Genomic DNA, 12,717 nt, shown 5'->3' on the forward strand with positions numbered 1-12,717 from the left:
CTCTCTCCTGCTGTCTCGGGCAAAGGTCCGGAGCTGAGACGGCAGCTACCCAGCCAGCGGGAGGGGCACAACGGCCTAGTTCAGGTGCTGGTTGTTCTTACGCGGTCCCCTGTTCTGAGCCAAGCTGTGCTCAGTTTCCCTCTCCTCCCTCCTCAGACATCAGCTGTTCCTTGTGCCCCTGCCAATGGATTTCAAACCAAGGAAGATGCTACAACTTTTCTCTAAATAAATTATCGTGGAATGCCAGCAGGAGCCGCTGCCAGAAGGAACAGGCCGATCTAGTGGTCATTAATGATCGGGAGGAGCAGGTAACGTGAGCTACTTACTATCATGGAGCCTCCTAGGGACGTTGTGGGGTTTTTGGTTGGTGGTTTTTTGTTTGGTTTTTGTTTGGTTTTTTTTATGCCTCCTTTTGCAAGCCCACCCTGGGCCTGACCTTTGAGGACGTGCTGAGGACGCCCACGTCAATGGCCCTGCCCACCTGGGCTGTCCCAGGACCCTTAGCACAGGGCTTGCCTGTTCCGTAGCTACTGCAGTAGGGCTTAAGAGTGCAGGCTGCAGCCACTTCTGTGCAGGAGCTGCTGCAGCTGGGGCACGATTGTTCCCTCCCCCCTGCTTCCTGCCTCCATCTCCTTCCAGGCTAGGAGGTGAATGCATGGGTTGCCACTTGGTCATTCTGCCTTGTGCATGGGTAGTGGCCAAGGCACTGAATGGCCCCAAGGGGCGGGGGCCTGCCTGAGGAATAGGAGCCTAGGGCCCCATTGGTCTGTTGACCCAGGCTGATGTTCCGGGGGGTGGGGGGGGGAGCTTTTCCTGTGCGCCCCAAATTCTAGCTGAATTTTTCACATGGCCCCAGTGCTGAAGGAAGGGACTACGCTGGACTCCTCCAGCTCTGTTGTGTGGGCCCCCTCTGAGGTGGCCTCTGACAATGGCTATCAGCTCAGGCCCCACAGGGAGGTAGGTGGGGGGATGCCACGTTCGAGCGCCAGCCCAGGCACTGAGCAGCAAAACGGCCTCCGTTCTGAGGCCGCTGGGGGACTTTGCTGGTGGAAGTCTTGACCTTGTCCATACCAGGAACCCCCAAGATCGTGCCCTTTCCCTCGTTGACAGACATGGGAAGGGCAGGGCGGTCATGACCCCCGACGCCTGTTCTTGATCCCCAGCTTAAGACCCACTGCAATAGAGGAGTCAGTTCTGACTTATGGGATGCCAGGGGTCACAGAACAAACTAACTAAAACAGGGCTAAAATCTCTGGGAATGAAAAGCGGGGAGCACACGTACCACAGTGAAGGACCCCTCATCCCCTAGATTAACAGGGCCGGCTGGGTTCTCGTCCCCCTGCTGCAGTGGATGCTTTGGGGAAAGGGCCCTTTTTTGTCAGTTCAGCGGCCTGGTGCGATTTGTGGTTGACAGCAGAATGGAGCTTCTTAGTAGAAACATTGAAGCGTCTCTGATGCGGCGCTGTCTGTAACCTTCTACAGGCCTTCCTCAGCAAGCGGCAAGGGCAGGTGGATTATTGGATTGGTCTGACGGATGTGGCCAAAGAAGGCTCCTGGAAGTGGGTGGATGGCACTGACTTAAACCAAATCAAGAAGTAAGTGTAATACAGCAGGGTCCTCCATAGCGTGCTCTGGCTGGAGGACACTCGCTAAACGTCTCCCCACTCCGCCCTGCAGCAGTTCTGTAAGAAACGCTGGAGGGGAGCAGGAGGGAGCGTGCATTGATTCAACAGCTGCACCAAAGGGGGACAAACAGGATAATGTGTCCCCCTCTTCCTCCTGCCCTCCCCCTACCAGATCATCTAGTTCAGGGGTAGGCAACCTATGACACAAGCGCTGAAGGCGGCACGCGAGCTGATTTTCAGAGGCACTCACACTGCCCGGGTCCTGGCTGCCGGTCCGGGGGGCTCTGCGTTTTAATTTAATTTTAAATGAAGCTTCTTAAACATTTTAAAAACCTTATTTACTTTACATACAACAATAGTTGAGTTCTATATTATAGACTTATAGAAAGAGACCTTCTAAAAATGTTAAAATGTATGACCGGCACGCGAAACCTTAAATCAGAGTGAATAAAAGAAGACTCGGCACACTGCTTCTGAAAGGTTGCTGACCTCAACCTAGTCTGACCTCCTGCATAATACAGGTCAGAGAACTGCCCTAGGACAATTCCTGTTTGAATAAGAGCAGATCTTTTAGAAAGACCTCCAGTCTTGATTTTAAAAATAGTCAGTGATGGAGAACCCACCACGACCCGTTGTAAATTGTTCCAATGTTTTTTGTTTTTGTTTGTTTGTTTGTTTGTTTAATCAATTTTATCAACGAGGGTATACCTTATTTCCAGTCTGCACTTGCTTAGTTCCAGCCTCCGGCCGTTTGATTGTGTTCTACCTCTGCTTGCTACTTTGAAGAGCCCATTATCAAATATTGGCCATGTAGGTACTTATCGACTAATCAAGTCACCCCGCAACCTTTTCTTTGTTAGACGCTAGGAGCTCAGTCTATAGCTAATCAGGATAAGGCAGGTTTTCTAATCCTTGCATCATTCCTGCGCTGTGGGCACCAGAACTGGCCACAGCTGTTTGCTCCCGAGCCAAACACAGGCTGGGCTGACACCAAGGCTAGCTGCAAAATCCAAAGTTACTTCCATTAAAAATTTCAAACAACTATTTCATTAGATTTTTTTTTTTTTAATGGCAAATTGAGTGGAAAAAAAATTAAATGAAAATTTGCCCATTTTGAATTTAAAGATCCTCACTTTAGTTTTGGTCTTTGATTTTTTTTTTTCCTGTTGAAAAATATAAAATGTTGCCAAAATCAAACAGGGGTGTGTTTTGGTTTTGGGGTGTTATTTTTTTGATGGGGAAACAGGGTGTGGGATTTCAGCCTGATTTTGGGATGCTGCAGGTCAGATTCTGTTCAGCTATGTAGATGTAAATCTGGAGTAATTCTGGTGAAGAGGGAGAAATAGGAATGTGACTAGACATGTAATGCTGGAAGGGGTGTCAAGAAGTCGGTTAGTCCGTCCCTCCCCTCCACCCCACAGCATTAAGTTAATTAGATCATTCCTGACAGATGTTTGTCTAACCCAGGGGTGGGCAAACTTTTTGGCCGGAGGGCCACATCTGAGTATGGAAATTGTATGGTGGGCCATGAATGCTCACGAAATTGGGGGTTGGGGTGCAGGAGGGGGTGAGGGCTCCGGCTGTGGGTGCGAGCACTGGGGTGGGGAATGAGGAGTTCAGGGTGCAAGAGGAGGCTCCGGGCTGGGGCAGGGAGTTAGGGAGGGGGCCTCCAGCTGAGGGTGGGGCTGGGGATGAGGGGTTTGGGGTGCAGGAGGGTACTCTGGGCTGGGACCGAGGGGTTCAGAGGGTGGGAGGGGGATCAGGCTTGGAGGTTGGGGTCTGGGGCGCAGGACTGGGTCAGAGGTGCAGGCTCCGGGCAGCGCTTACCTCAAGTAGCTTTCGGAAGCAGTGGCATGTCCCCCTCCGCCTCCTATACAGAGGCGCGGCCAGGCGGTTCCGCATGCTGCCCCGTCCACAGGCGCTGCCCCTGCAGCTCCCATTGGCCGTGGTTCCCAGCCAATGGGAGCTGCAGGGACAGCATGTGGAGCCCCCTGGCTGCCCCTACATGTAAGAGCCAGAGCAGGGACATGAATCTGCTCCAGGGAGCCATGCAGAGCCACGGCACATGTGAAGCGGGGAGCTCGAGGGCTGGATTAAAAATTCTGAAGGGACAGATGTGGCCCCCAGGCTGTAGTTTGCTCACCCACGGTCTAACCTGTTCTTAAGAACCTCCAGTGGTGGGGATTCCACAACATTCCTAAATCACCTGTTCCAGTACTAACTCTCCTTGTCATTTGAAAGCTTTTCCTGATATCCACCCTAAATCCATGTGATCTGGACCCAGAAAATTGTGATTGCTCCCCTGTAACCAAAGCAATGAGATGACCTCTGCACCTCCCCACGCATGGGGCCGGCTGCAGTATCCGCGCAGTCCCACGAGTGCGAATGTACAGAGGCCTCTTGGGCCAATACAACCCTAATGCTGTAGGATGGGACAGAGCCGTGTTTTCCCTTGGGTGCTGCAGCAGGGGGAAGGCCCATCACAGGCAGGAATGCTGAGATGCAGAGAAATCTGCATCGTTAGTTTCTAAAATACAGATCCTGAAAGTTCCATGGTTGGTGGTGTGCTTTTTTTTTTTTTTATTATTATTATTTTTTTCTCCCCCCTCCAGATTTTGGTACCCTTCCCAGCCAGATAATCATCAGGACAAGGAGGACTGTGCATCTCTGACAGCCGAAAAAACCCCGCCGCATAACTGGAATGATGCCCCATGTGACCAACCTTTCCACTACATCTGTGAAAAGGCAGCAGACACACTCAGCTTCCTCTGACTTGGAAAATCTTGTTCATTGCGGCCAATGATGCAGAATCCCAGAATGCCGCTGGGCTCTTCCCGAGCCTGTTAATCTCCTGCTGGCCAAACACCCAGTAGAGGGTGCCGAGGACTCACCTTTGCAGCTGGCTTGGCAGAAGCCCCAGGCTGTCCAGCCCCGTTTTCCAAAGGGTATTTTTGCCCAGATCCACACAGGGACTTCGGTGCCTAAACCTAGGAGCTAAGCACTGACTGAGATCCACAAAACCCCCACTCAGCTGTGGCCTAAACTTGTAGGCACCTAAATTCACTTGTCACCTAAACTTTTCCTCTAAAAATCCCTCTAGAATCCTAAGTTTTCTACCTCTGGGCATGCCCACTGCTGCATCAGGCAGGCACCCAGTGCCTGGCTCCCAGCACACAGCAGGTGAAAAGGAAGGCTAAACTGTATTATATGGTTCAGCCACTGGGTGATCCTGTGTGTGTAACCCTTCTTGAAGCTAACCTCAGCCATGCTTGGCAGTCCATCAACGATCGTGTAGTGAACGGGGCTGGTGTGATCTGTCTGCGAAGGAAGCTCTGTAGAAAGGTGGTGCAGAAGCCTTACCTGCTGGAGGTAGCCCTGAACCGTAGTGTGACAAGGTGCATGTGATATGGTGTCAGGAGTAAACTGGTGCCAGAGAGGAACACAAACATGGCAGTCTCTGAGGGCTCCTGATTCTGCACCAAAGGACCGGTGCAGGAGGAGGACTGATAGGCGGTACGCCTGGGCTCAGAGTTATCTCCCCATGTATTGAATGGGCAGCCCAGCCGCCTAACCCAGGATTTGTGGATTCCTCTGCGTGGCTAGGTGCTTGAAAATTAGGTGTTGCACCACCAAGGTCCCGTAGTATATCCAGGCCTTTATGTACGCCTGGTTTTCCTTCCCCACCCCTGCTTTTTACAGCTGCACTTCGGTTTGGTTTTTCTTTTCTAAATAAGAGACAAAGGGAGTCTAATAAAAAGAAAGAGTTGGAGGAGGAAATGTGGGAAAATGCCAAGCCAGATCTCTTCAGCTTTGCCCCTGCGTCCTGTCAGAATCAGAGTCCCCGGTTTGCATGTGTATTTTGTGGTGGTGGTGATCCCTGGCTCTTAGCGATAAAGTGACTTACACAGGAAGTCAGCTTCTCAGTTTTACGGGGGGGGAAACTGAGGCAAAGTGACTTGCCAAAGGTCACCTAGCAGGCCAGTGGCAGCGATGGGAATAGAACTTGGCTCTAGTGAGTCCCAGTCCAGTGCTGTATCCCCTAAATCAGAGACCTGGGATCTATTATCTGCTCTGCCGTGGACTTGAGCAAGTTGCCTCTCTCCGTGACTCAGTTTCCCCATCTGTATAAGAATGGGGGAATGAGGCTGTGAGACCACAGCAGTGTGTGTACAGAATGCTTTGAGAATGGCAGCACAGACTTAGCACCGCTTGCGCAAACACACTATTGTCAAAGAATACAAAGGTTTCAGAATCAAGCACGTGACTGTGGGGAAATGCCAGACTGGAAGCGGCTTGTTGCGCAGTGCGAGTGGAGACCTGATCGCCTGCAGCAGCAAACCAGGAACCAGTGATGAACGCCAGAGAGAGATGGGATTTGATGACTTGAGAGCTGCTACCCTGGACAAATCTGAATGGGTTTTCAGTGATACAAACCACTTCCCTGGCCTAGTCCCCAGCCACACTTCTGGGAGGAGATTTGCATAGCCCTTGTAAGTAGGACTTTCCCAAGACCCTGATTCAGCTCTTCTGCAGTAGGAAGCACCTGCAGCAAATGGTCACACCCCGCACCAAGCTGCGGTTCCTGAAGGTCACAGTTTCCTCAGTGTGTAATAGCAATGGGGCCGCGTGACACCAACTCCTGTACAAGGTCAACACATTCTCTTCTCCCTCCCCCGCTCCCGTGACTCAGTTGTTCTTGAGACACTGAGATTTGGCCAAAACACGTGGAAGGCCTTGCAGATAAAGGCTTAGAGCCGAGCATGAAGTGTAATGGCCACAGACATCTTTCCTGGGGATGCATTTCACAACCGTGGGCTCCAGCTGAAAATGACCTTTGGCACTGCTGCAATCTATGCTGCTCACGGCTGTGCGGGTGAACGATCAAGGAACATTCAAGCAATCGTTAAAACCAGGGTAACTCCGGAACAACTTCCTAACCAACCGCTTGAGGAGCGCCGGTTACAAGGGGCAGCTACAGGCTCCAGCCCTTGAAGAGGCTTTTGGCTTATCGAAAAAAGCCAGCATGGCTCCTTTCTCTATAAAATAAGACTTAGCTGCATCCCACTCTCACGAAGGGGAGGGTGAAATGCCCTGAGGCTTCCCCAAAGCGTGAGAATGAGAACGAGCTGATGGGGAACCAGCAGGAAGACCTCAAAGGAAGGAAGTGGCATTTTGAAATTCTAGCTGTTTGTCCTTTACTAACTCGGCATGCAATCCAGGTGTTGCACAGACCCAGCTTTTCCAACCCCTGCGTGTTTCATAGGCCCAGCTGCTGCGTGTCTAAGGCAGTGTGGTCTCAGACGGGGATGCTCTTCTCTCTAGGTCAAGCCTGTGAGCTCCAGCAGGAGGGCAGACCTGGCTTCTGACTTTTGGTGCTTTTTAAAATCAGACCATTTCTGTGACTTCATTAGGGTGATGGAATTTGAGGGGGCAGGTGAGCAGTGCTCTGAAAATACCATTCATTATGACTAGGGCCCGAACAAATTCAGGGTCCATTTTGGTCAATTTCACAGTTGTAGGATTTTAGAAATTTGTAAATTTCATGATTTCAGTATTTAAATCTGAAATTTCAGTGTTGTAACTGTAGGGGTCCTGACCCAAAAAGGAGTTGAGTGGGGGGGGGGGGGTGTAAAGTTATTGTAGGGGGGGCTGTGGTACTGCTACCCTTACTTCTGCGCTGCTGCTGTCTTCAGAGCTGGGCAGCTGGAGAGCGGCGGCTGCTGGCCGGTAGCCAGCTCTGAAGGCAGAGCCGCCGCCCGCAGCAGCGCAGAAGTAAGGGTGGCATGGTATGGTATTGCCACCCTTACTTCTGCGCTGCTGCCTGCAGAGCTACGCCTTCAGTCAGCAGCCGCCGCTCTCCAGCCACCCACCTCTGAAGGCAGCGCAGAAGGGTGGAAATACCATGACCCCCCCCCCCCTAAATAACTTGACCTCCCTGCAACTCCCTTTTGGGTCAGGACCCCTAATTTAAGAAATGCTGGTCTCCCACGTGAAATCTGTATAGGATAGGGTAAAAGCACCCAAAAGACCAGATTTCACAGGGGGAGACCACCTTTCATGGTCCATGCTGTGTTTTTCATGACTGGGAGTTTGGTCGGGTCCTAATTATGACAGTTGCATCTAGATGCTCTAACCAAGAGAATGGCTGCAGTGGGCAGAGGGGTGTACATGGGTGCTGAGCACTGAACACATTTGCAGCTACAGCTCCTCCATCCTACAAAAGCTTGCACTGCAACTAGACAGAGAGAAAGCCATAACTTGATGCTGGTCACTGAGCTGGTGAGTGATAAGAGCAAGGAATAGAAGCTGTGCCTCCTTCTGGCTAACCTGCCCCAACTCGCGGGACCTTCCCTTGGCAAGTTACTTGTGCATATTGTCAGACTAGCGGCTTCATTTGTTTCTCGAGGATTCAAGTTTGTAAGCCTTTTTCCTTTGAACTTTCGCCTTTTTCCTTGTGGAAGGGAAAAAATTACACACTCCCAAAGCTGGCCTTTTCTGACGCTTTAATCGTTAATAACAACTCATCTACATATTTCAGCAGCTGCCAAATAAAAGAGAATTAAGTCACAGCCAGCAAGACTGTATTCTGTAGAAAATACTGGAAGTGAGCAAATCAGCATCTGTGGTCTAGGGTGTTACACACAGGGTTTAGAAACAGGGCCCACCACACAGGGGCCAGAAAACTTCTCAACCTTCCTGTCCCGCAGCTGCATGCTAGGGGCTGTGTCCCTGCCAAAAGGCAGGTTGATGGCAATGTGAAAGGGCTGCTCCCCTCTGCTCTGTCACCATAGGCTATGGATGATTATGGGGTTAAGCTCAATGGGAGTTCCCGAGTCCATCCTTCCCACAAGTGGCTCCAGTGATGACAGTAGCAGGATTTAGGTAGGTAGATGTTTATTCCCTCAGCAGCTGAGATGATGTGGAAGCCTCATGCACAGGACATTTCACCGAGAGTGTTCATTATTTGGCCAGCACAGTAGTACCTTGGGAGTACGTTTGCTGGACAGCAGGTGTGAAAGGGACCTGAACATTCAGTGCACCCTGGTCATGTGACCAGCACAGAATCACTAACTTTTTAGCATCTGTTCTCTATTGTTTTTCAGCCTCATGTGGAGGGAAAGCTTCCCTGGCCAGGGCCAAACCCCCACAGCTGTATCTATACCACATGGGAGGCTATATAAAGATAGTTTGATATAGGTACAAAGGCCCCTCCCTTCCCTCCACCCCTGCCTCTGTGAGCCATGTTTATATGGTATTTGGAGGAGAATATGTTCCAGGGGGTGGACTGTCATGTCTTCAGTGTCTCTCCCCAACTTCCCTTCCATCACATGACAATGATTAAAGGCTGGGGGGGGCAGTAAGGCAGTCTCTAATTAAGGCTCTGAGGTGCCAACTCACTGTGTGGTCCTGTCCTCTTCTCTCAGGGCAGGCACCCCAGCACAGAACCACCTAGCTGAAGCAGATAACTTCAAAGAAAAGTGAGGTGATCAGGTTTGCTTTAAGCTGACAGCCTCTGTGGAGCCCATGCTTGCCCTCTGAGCGGCTACAGCAGTAGGGTTTGGGTAGATAAAGAAGGAACGGGGGCCATAAGAATTTGTTCTTATATAGGTCTGAGCCCTTAAAAAAAGAACAGTAATAAACATGTATTAACTGGGATTTTTGTGCCATGTCCATTTTGGGCATCTATCAAAATAGCTGGCCTACCTCACTTGTATTCTCATTTGCACTTACGTGGCAAGCAGAAGTTTGATGTATTCAGCGGTTACAAGCTGCAAAGAATAACAGCTGCAATTAACATCAAATTCTTCAAGAGCAAGGGAATGTAAGATTGTGCTGGTTGTTTTTAAGCCGCGGCATCTGAGGTTCAGACAGTGGCTAGGACACTAGACCCTGCCAGTCTTTACAAATTTAGTTCTGCAAACAAGTCACGCTTTGCCATGTCTCTCCCTGAGTTTGTGACATTTCTAGAGACACAGCACCCTCGCATGGACAACTGTACTGTAACCTAGTGTAGGAAGATCTGCCACTAGCCAACTTTCCTTTAGCTCTCACACTTAAAAAAAAATTGCTACTGCATTGTTAGTACCTTTTGGAATTAATGAGTATTATATGGTGGATAGATTATACTTCGATATGCAAATGCACATGAGAGTTTGGGGAAAGCTCACAGTAAATACTCATATAAATCAGAAATAATAATGAAAGCTAGTTATGACACCGCATTTATTCACAAAAATTTGCACTTTTTTTGCGCCGTTTGGTTTGATGCTAGAATTTTGTCCCTTCTCCCACCGCGTAGATAATGACATAACATGAGCCCTACAGGACACAGCAGTGTACATAAACACCTTGGGACAGATTCTCTAAGCCACACATGTGCAGTGTTCGGTCACAGCAATGAGAATGATCTGCAGTGGTAAATGATACAAGGCTGGGAGTTGCCACTGTGGGGTGGAGCATGAACCTGGCCAAAGTGCCCCCCAAGGAGCTCACGAATGCTACATGGAAACTGGTTAACTTACTGTTTTCAGACCTCGTATTCCGAGCGACAGGCACTACTGTGTCAGTTTAAACTGGAACGGCAGAGGAAAGCAGGTGCGCCAGTCCTCCCTAAGGCACTGCAATGTAACCCCGGCAGCCATGCTCATGCCACAGGCCTGTGCCCTGGGTTAGCTGCTCTTTCCCCCCCACACCAACCCCCCCAGACCCTACATTCAACATTTGGGCAGCATGGCAGATCTGACTGTTAAAAATTATAACAGGTGCTGAGGCTCTGGGCCTAAATCTGCCTTACGTTGAAATATCCTGGTGAGGATGCGCATGCCTTATTCCTTTTGTTGTCTCCCTACAGTTACTGTTCGCATTAGAGCGTGGAGAGCAAAGAACAAATGTTGTGACCAGCTGCTGCTTCCTCCAAGTCCTTTGGTATCTCAAATCAGACGGAAAGGGTCCCAGACGCTCCCGGCAGAGTCAGAGTTCTGAACCATTTACAGGGCGGTCACAGAATCATTCAGGGACTACAAGCAGCAATACACAGCAAGTAACAGAGGATCGGGTAGGAAAGTTGTGTCATGCAAAGCCCAAACTACACACTACGCACCACCCTGCACGGGTCAGATAGAGACACAGCACAGGGCCCTTCTCTCCAAGTAGGTACAAGAGAAGGTTGTACTGTAATCCCACAGTGTGAATGGCCAGGCTGGACGCCCCATCCCAAAAGGGCATAGGAGGGTTCTTCTCGGGCACTGACTGGTGCAAGTTCCATATCACAGTGAAGTCTGAAAAAGCGGAGAAGAAACCCAAACCCCGCCCCCTGAAACAGAAGCCCCCTTAACTCCTAATCTGACCCCCTCTACTCCAAAGCAACCTGATCAGGTGAACAGGGCTCAAGCAACCCGTCCTGGGAGCATCCCAAGGCCAGGGAGTTCAATTCATTGTCAGCCATGAAGGCGTTGTCCTTCATGGATTTTTTTTTTTTGAACCATCACCCTTCACCTACCAATTGTGCTCCTTTTACACGTAGAAAGATGGAGAAAGCAGGCCTCCAATCGGCTCTTCCTGTACGGACAAACTGCTACCCTCTTCACAAACCGCTGCATCCTTTACACATGCTCACACGGCCTTAAACCCTTTCTCGAACAGAAGTAAACGTTAAGATAAACTAAGAGGCACTAATATCGCCGCGTACTAGGCAATTCAGGCTTGACTTTCAAACCCGGGTCCAAAAGTCTTCAGACATTTCATCTGGCTGGAGGAAACCCAAGTCCCTGTTCTAGATCTCTTGCAGCGAGTAGCCAGGGTCGCTACGTTCGCGCTTCACTAGTGGCTCGCCGACACTTCGGGAATCTGCATCTGCCTCGCCTCCAAGGTCGCTAATGTCATCTGTGGAGGACAATTCCCAGTATCAGCATTTTCGGGGGATAGAAAGGTGCAACTCAGTTAAACCAGAGGACGGAGGTGGCTTGCGCCAAGTTTTTTATTTATTTATTTATTTAGTATTTTCAAGTAACTATTTCTCCTGAGATGGCCCCCTGGAAACTGTGGTCTGCGGACACGGTCAAGCTTCCCCTCCCCACAACAAATGAACCTGAATATTGACTTAAAGGAGCGACCTCTAGAGGAGCAAGAGAGAAAAATAGAGCCGGAAGATACCTTTATCCAGCAGTGTTGAGGACATGGATGCAAGGTCACTGAACTGAAAGAGAAAACAACTTGGATGAGTGAGGTTTAGAGAGTCCCCTGGTTGCACAGACAGTGCTCAGCTGTTTCAAAACCATTGTAATTAATAGCTGATTTTAAGAACTTAACGGAGGTTACAAATCTTGGCAGCTAATTCCCAAGCAGCACAGAGGGGGGTGCTGAGCAGTCAGGGATCTTGAGCTGCCCAAGACCATTCAGGCCAGAGGTTGCCTCCAGGGCCAGATGAACCATTAGACTAATAAGGCTATAGCCTTAGGCTCTCCTATTTTTAGGCCCTACTGGTCAGGAAGGGTGGCGGGAGCTTCCTCATGCAGCCTGGCTGGAGTGCTCCTGCCAGCAGGAAAGGCAAAGCAGTCCCCTGTGGCTTGGAAGGAGCTCAGCCGGCAGCCAGCCTGCGGCATCTCCCCACGCTGCAGGAACACGTTGCCAGGGATCCAGTTAACACTGGTGACCGGCTACTAAAAATCCGGTTACCACAGGAACCTGTGCCAGCCGTGGGTGTAGTTTGAATGGGCATTGCCCCCCTGATTTCTCCAGAGCTCTGCTTAGCTGTCAGGGAGGGAAGTAGGGTGACCAGACAGCAAGTGTGAAAAATCAGGACAGGGGCGTGGGGGGTAATAGGAGCCTATGTAAGAAAAAGACCCAAAAATTGGGGCTGTCCCTATAAAATCGGGACATCTGGTCACCCTAGAGGGAAGAGGCTCCCTCTGTCCCTTTCCTGGGCTGAGGCTGGCAGGCAGATCCAGGACGCTGCCTCCTTGGTCCTAGTGCCCATCACCATCCTCGTCTATGCGTGCTGGGTCCCATTTCTGGACAACTGGTGAGTGCCTGTGGCGGGGGAGGAGCGGGGGGAAGAGGCAGTACCAGAGCGGTAGGGTGGGAAGCTTGCACA

The 12,717-nt window shown here is 50.5% G+C and overlaps 1 protein-coding gene and 1 long non-coding RNA gene across 2 annotated transcripts in view; one reads left to right on the forward strand and one right to left on the reverse strand.

Annotated features, from left to right (window-relative positions):
- The first annotated feature begins 200 nt into the window (after window positions 1-200).
- Window positions 201-7,074, forward strand: LOC117868928. The gene is made up of 3 exons (XR_004643741.1): window positions 201-308; window positions 1,483-1,595; window positions 4,238-7,074. It is a non-coding gene; the product is annotated as an uncharacterized LOC117868928 (long non-coding RNA).
- Window positions 7,075-8,111: 1,037 nt separating this feature from the next.
- The window catches only part of RFX2 (regulatory factor X2), a gene marked incomplete in the record, with an annotated part of 70,681 nt that continues 66,075 nt past the window's right edge, over window positions 8,112-12,717 (reverse strand). Inside the window, 2 exon segments of the mRNA XM_034755372.1 lie at window positions 8,112-11,507; window positions 11,778-11,820. Coding sequence (XP_034611263.1) covers window positions 11,398-11,507; window positions 11,778-11,820 — 153 coding nt within the window.

This window comes from Trachemys scripta, chromosome 22, assembly GCF_013100865.1.
Source record: "Trachemys scripta elegans isolate TJP31775 chromosome 22, CAS_Tse_1.0, whole genome shotgun sequence".
Taxonomy (NCBI): domain Eukaryota; kingdom Metazoa; phylum Chordata; order Testudines; family Emydidae; genus Trachemys; species Trachemys scripta.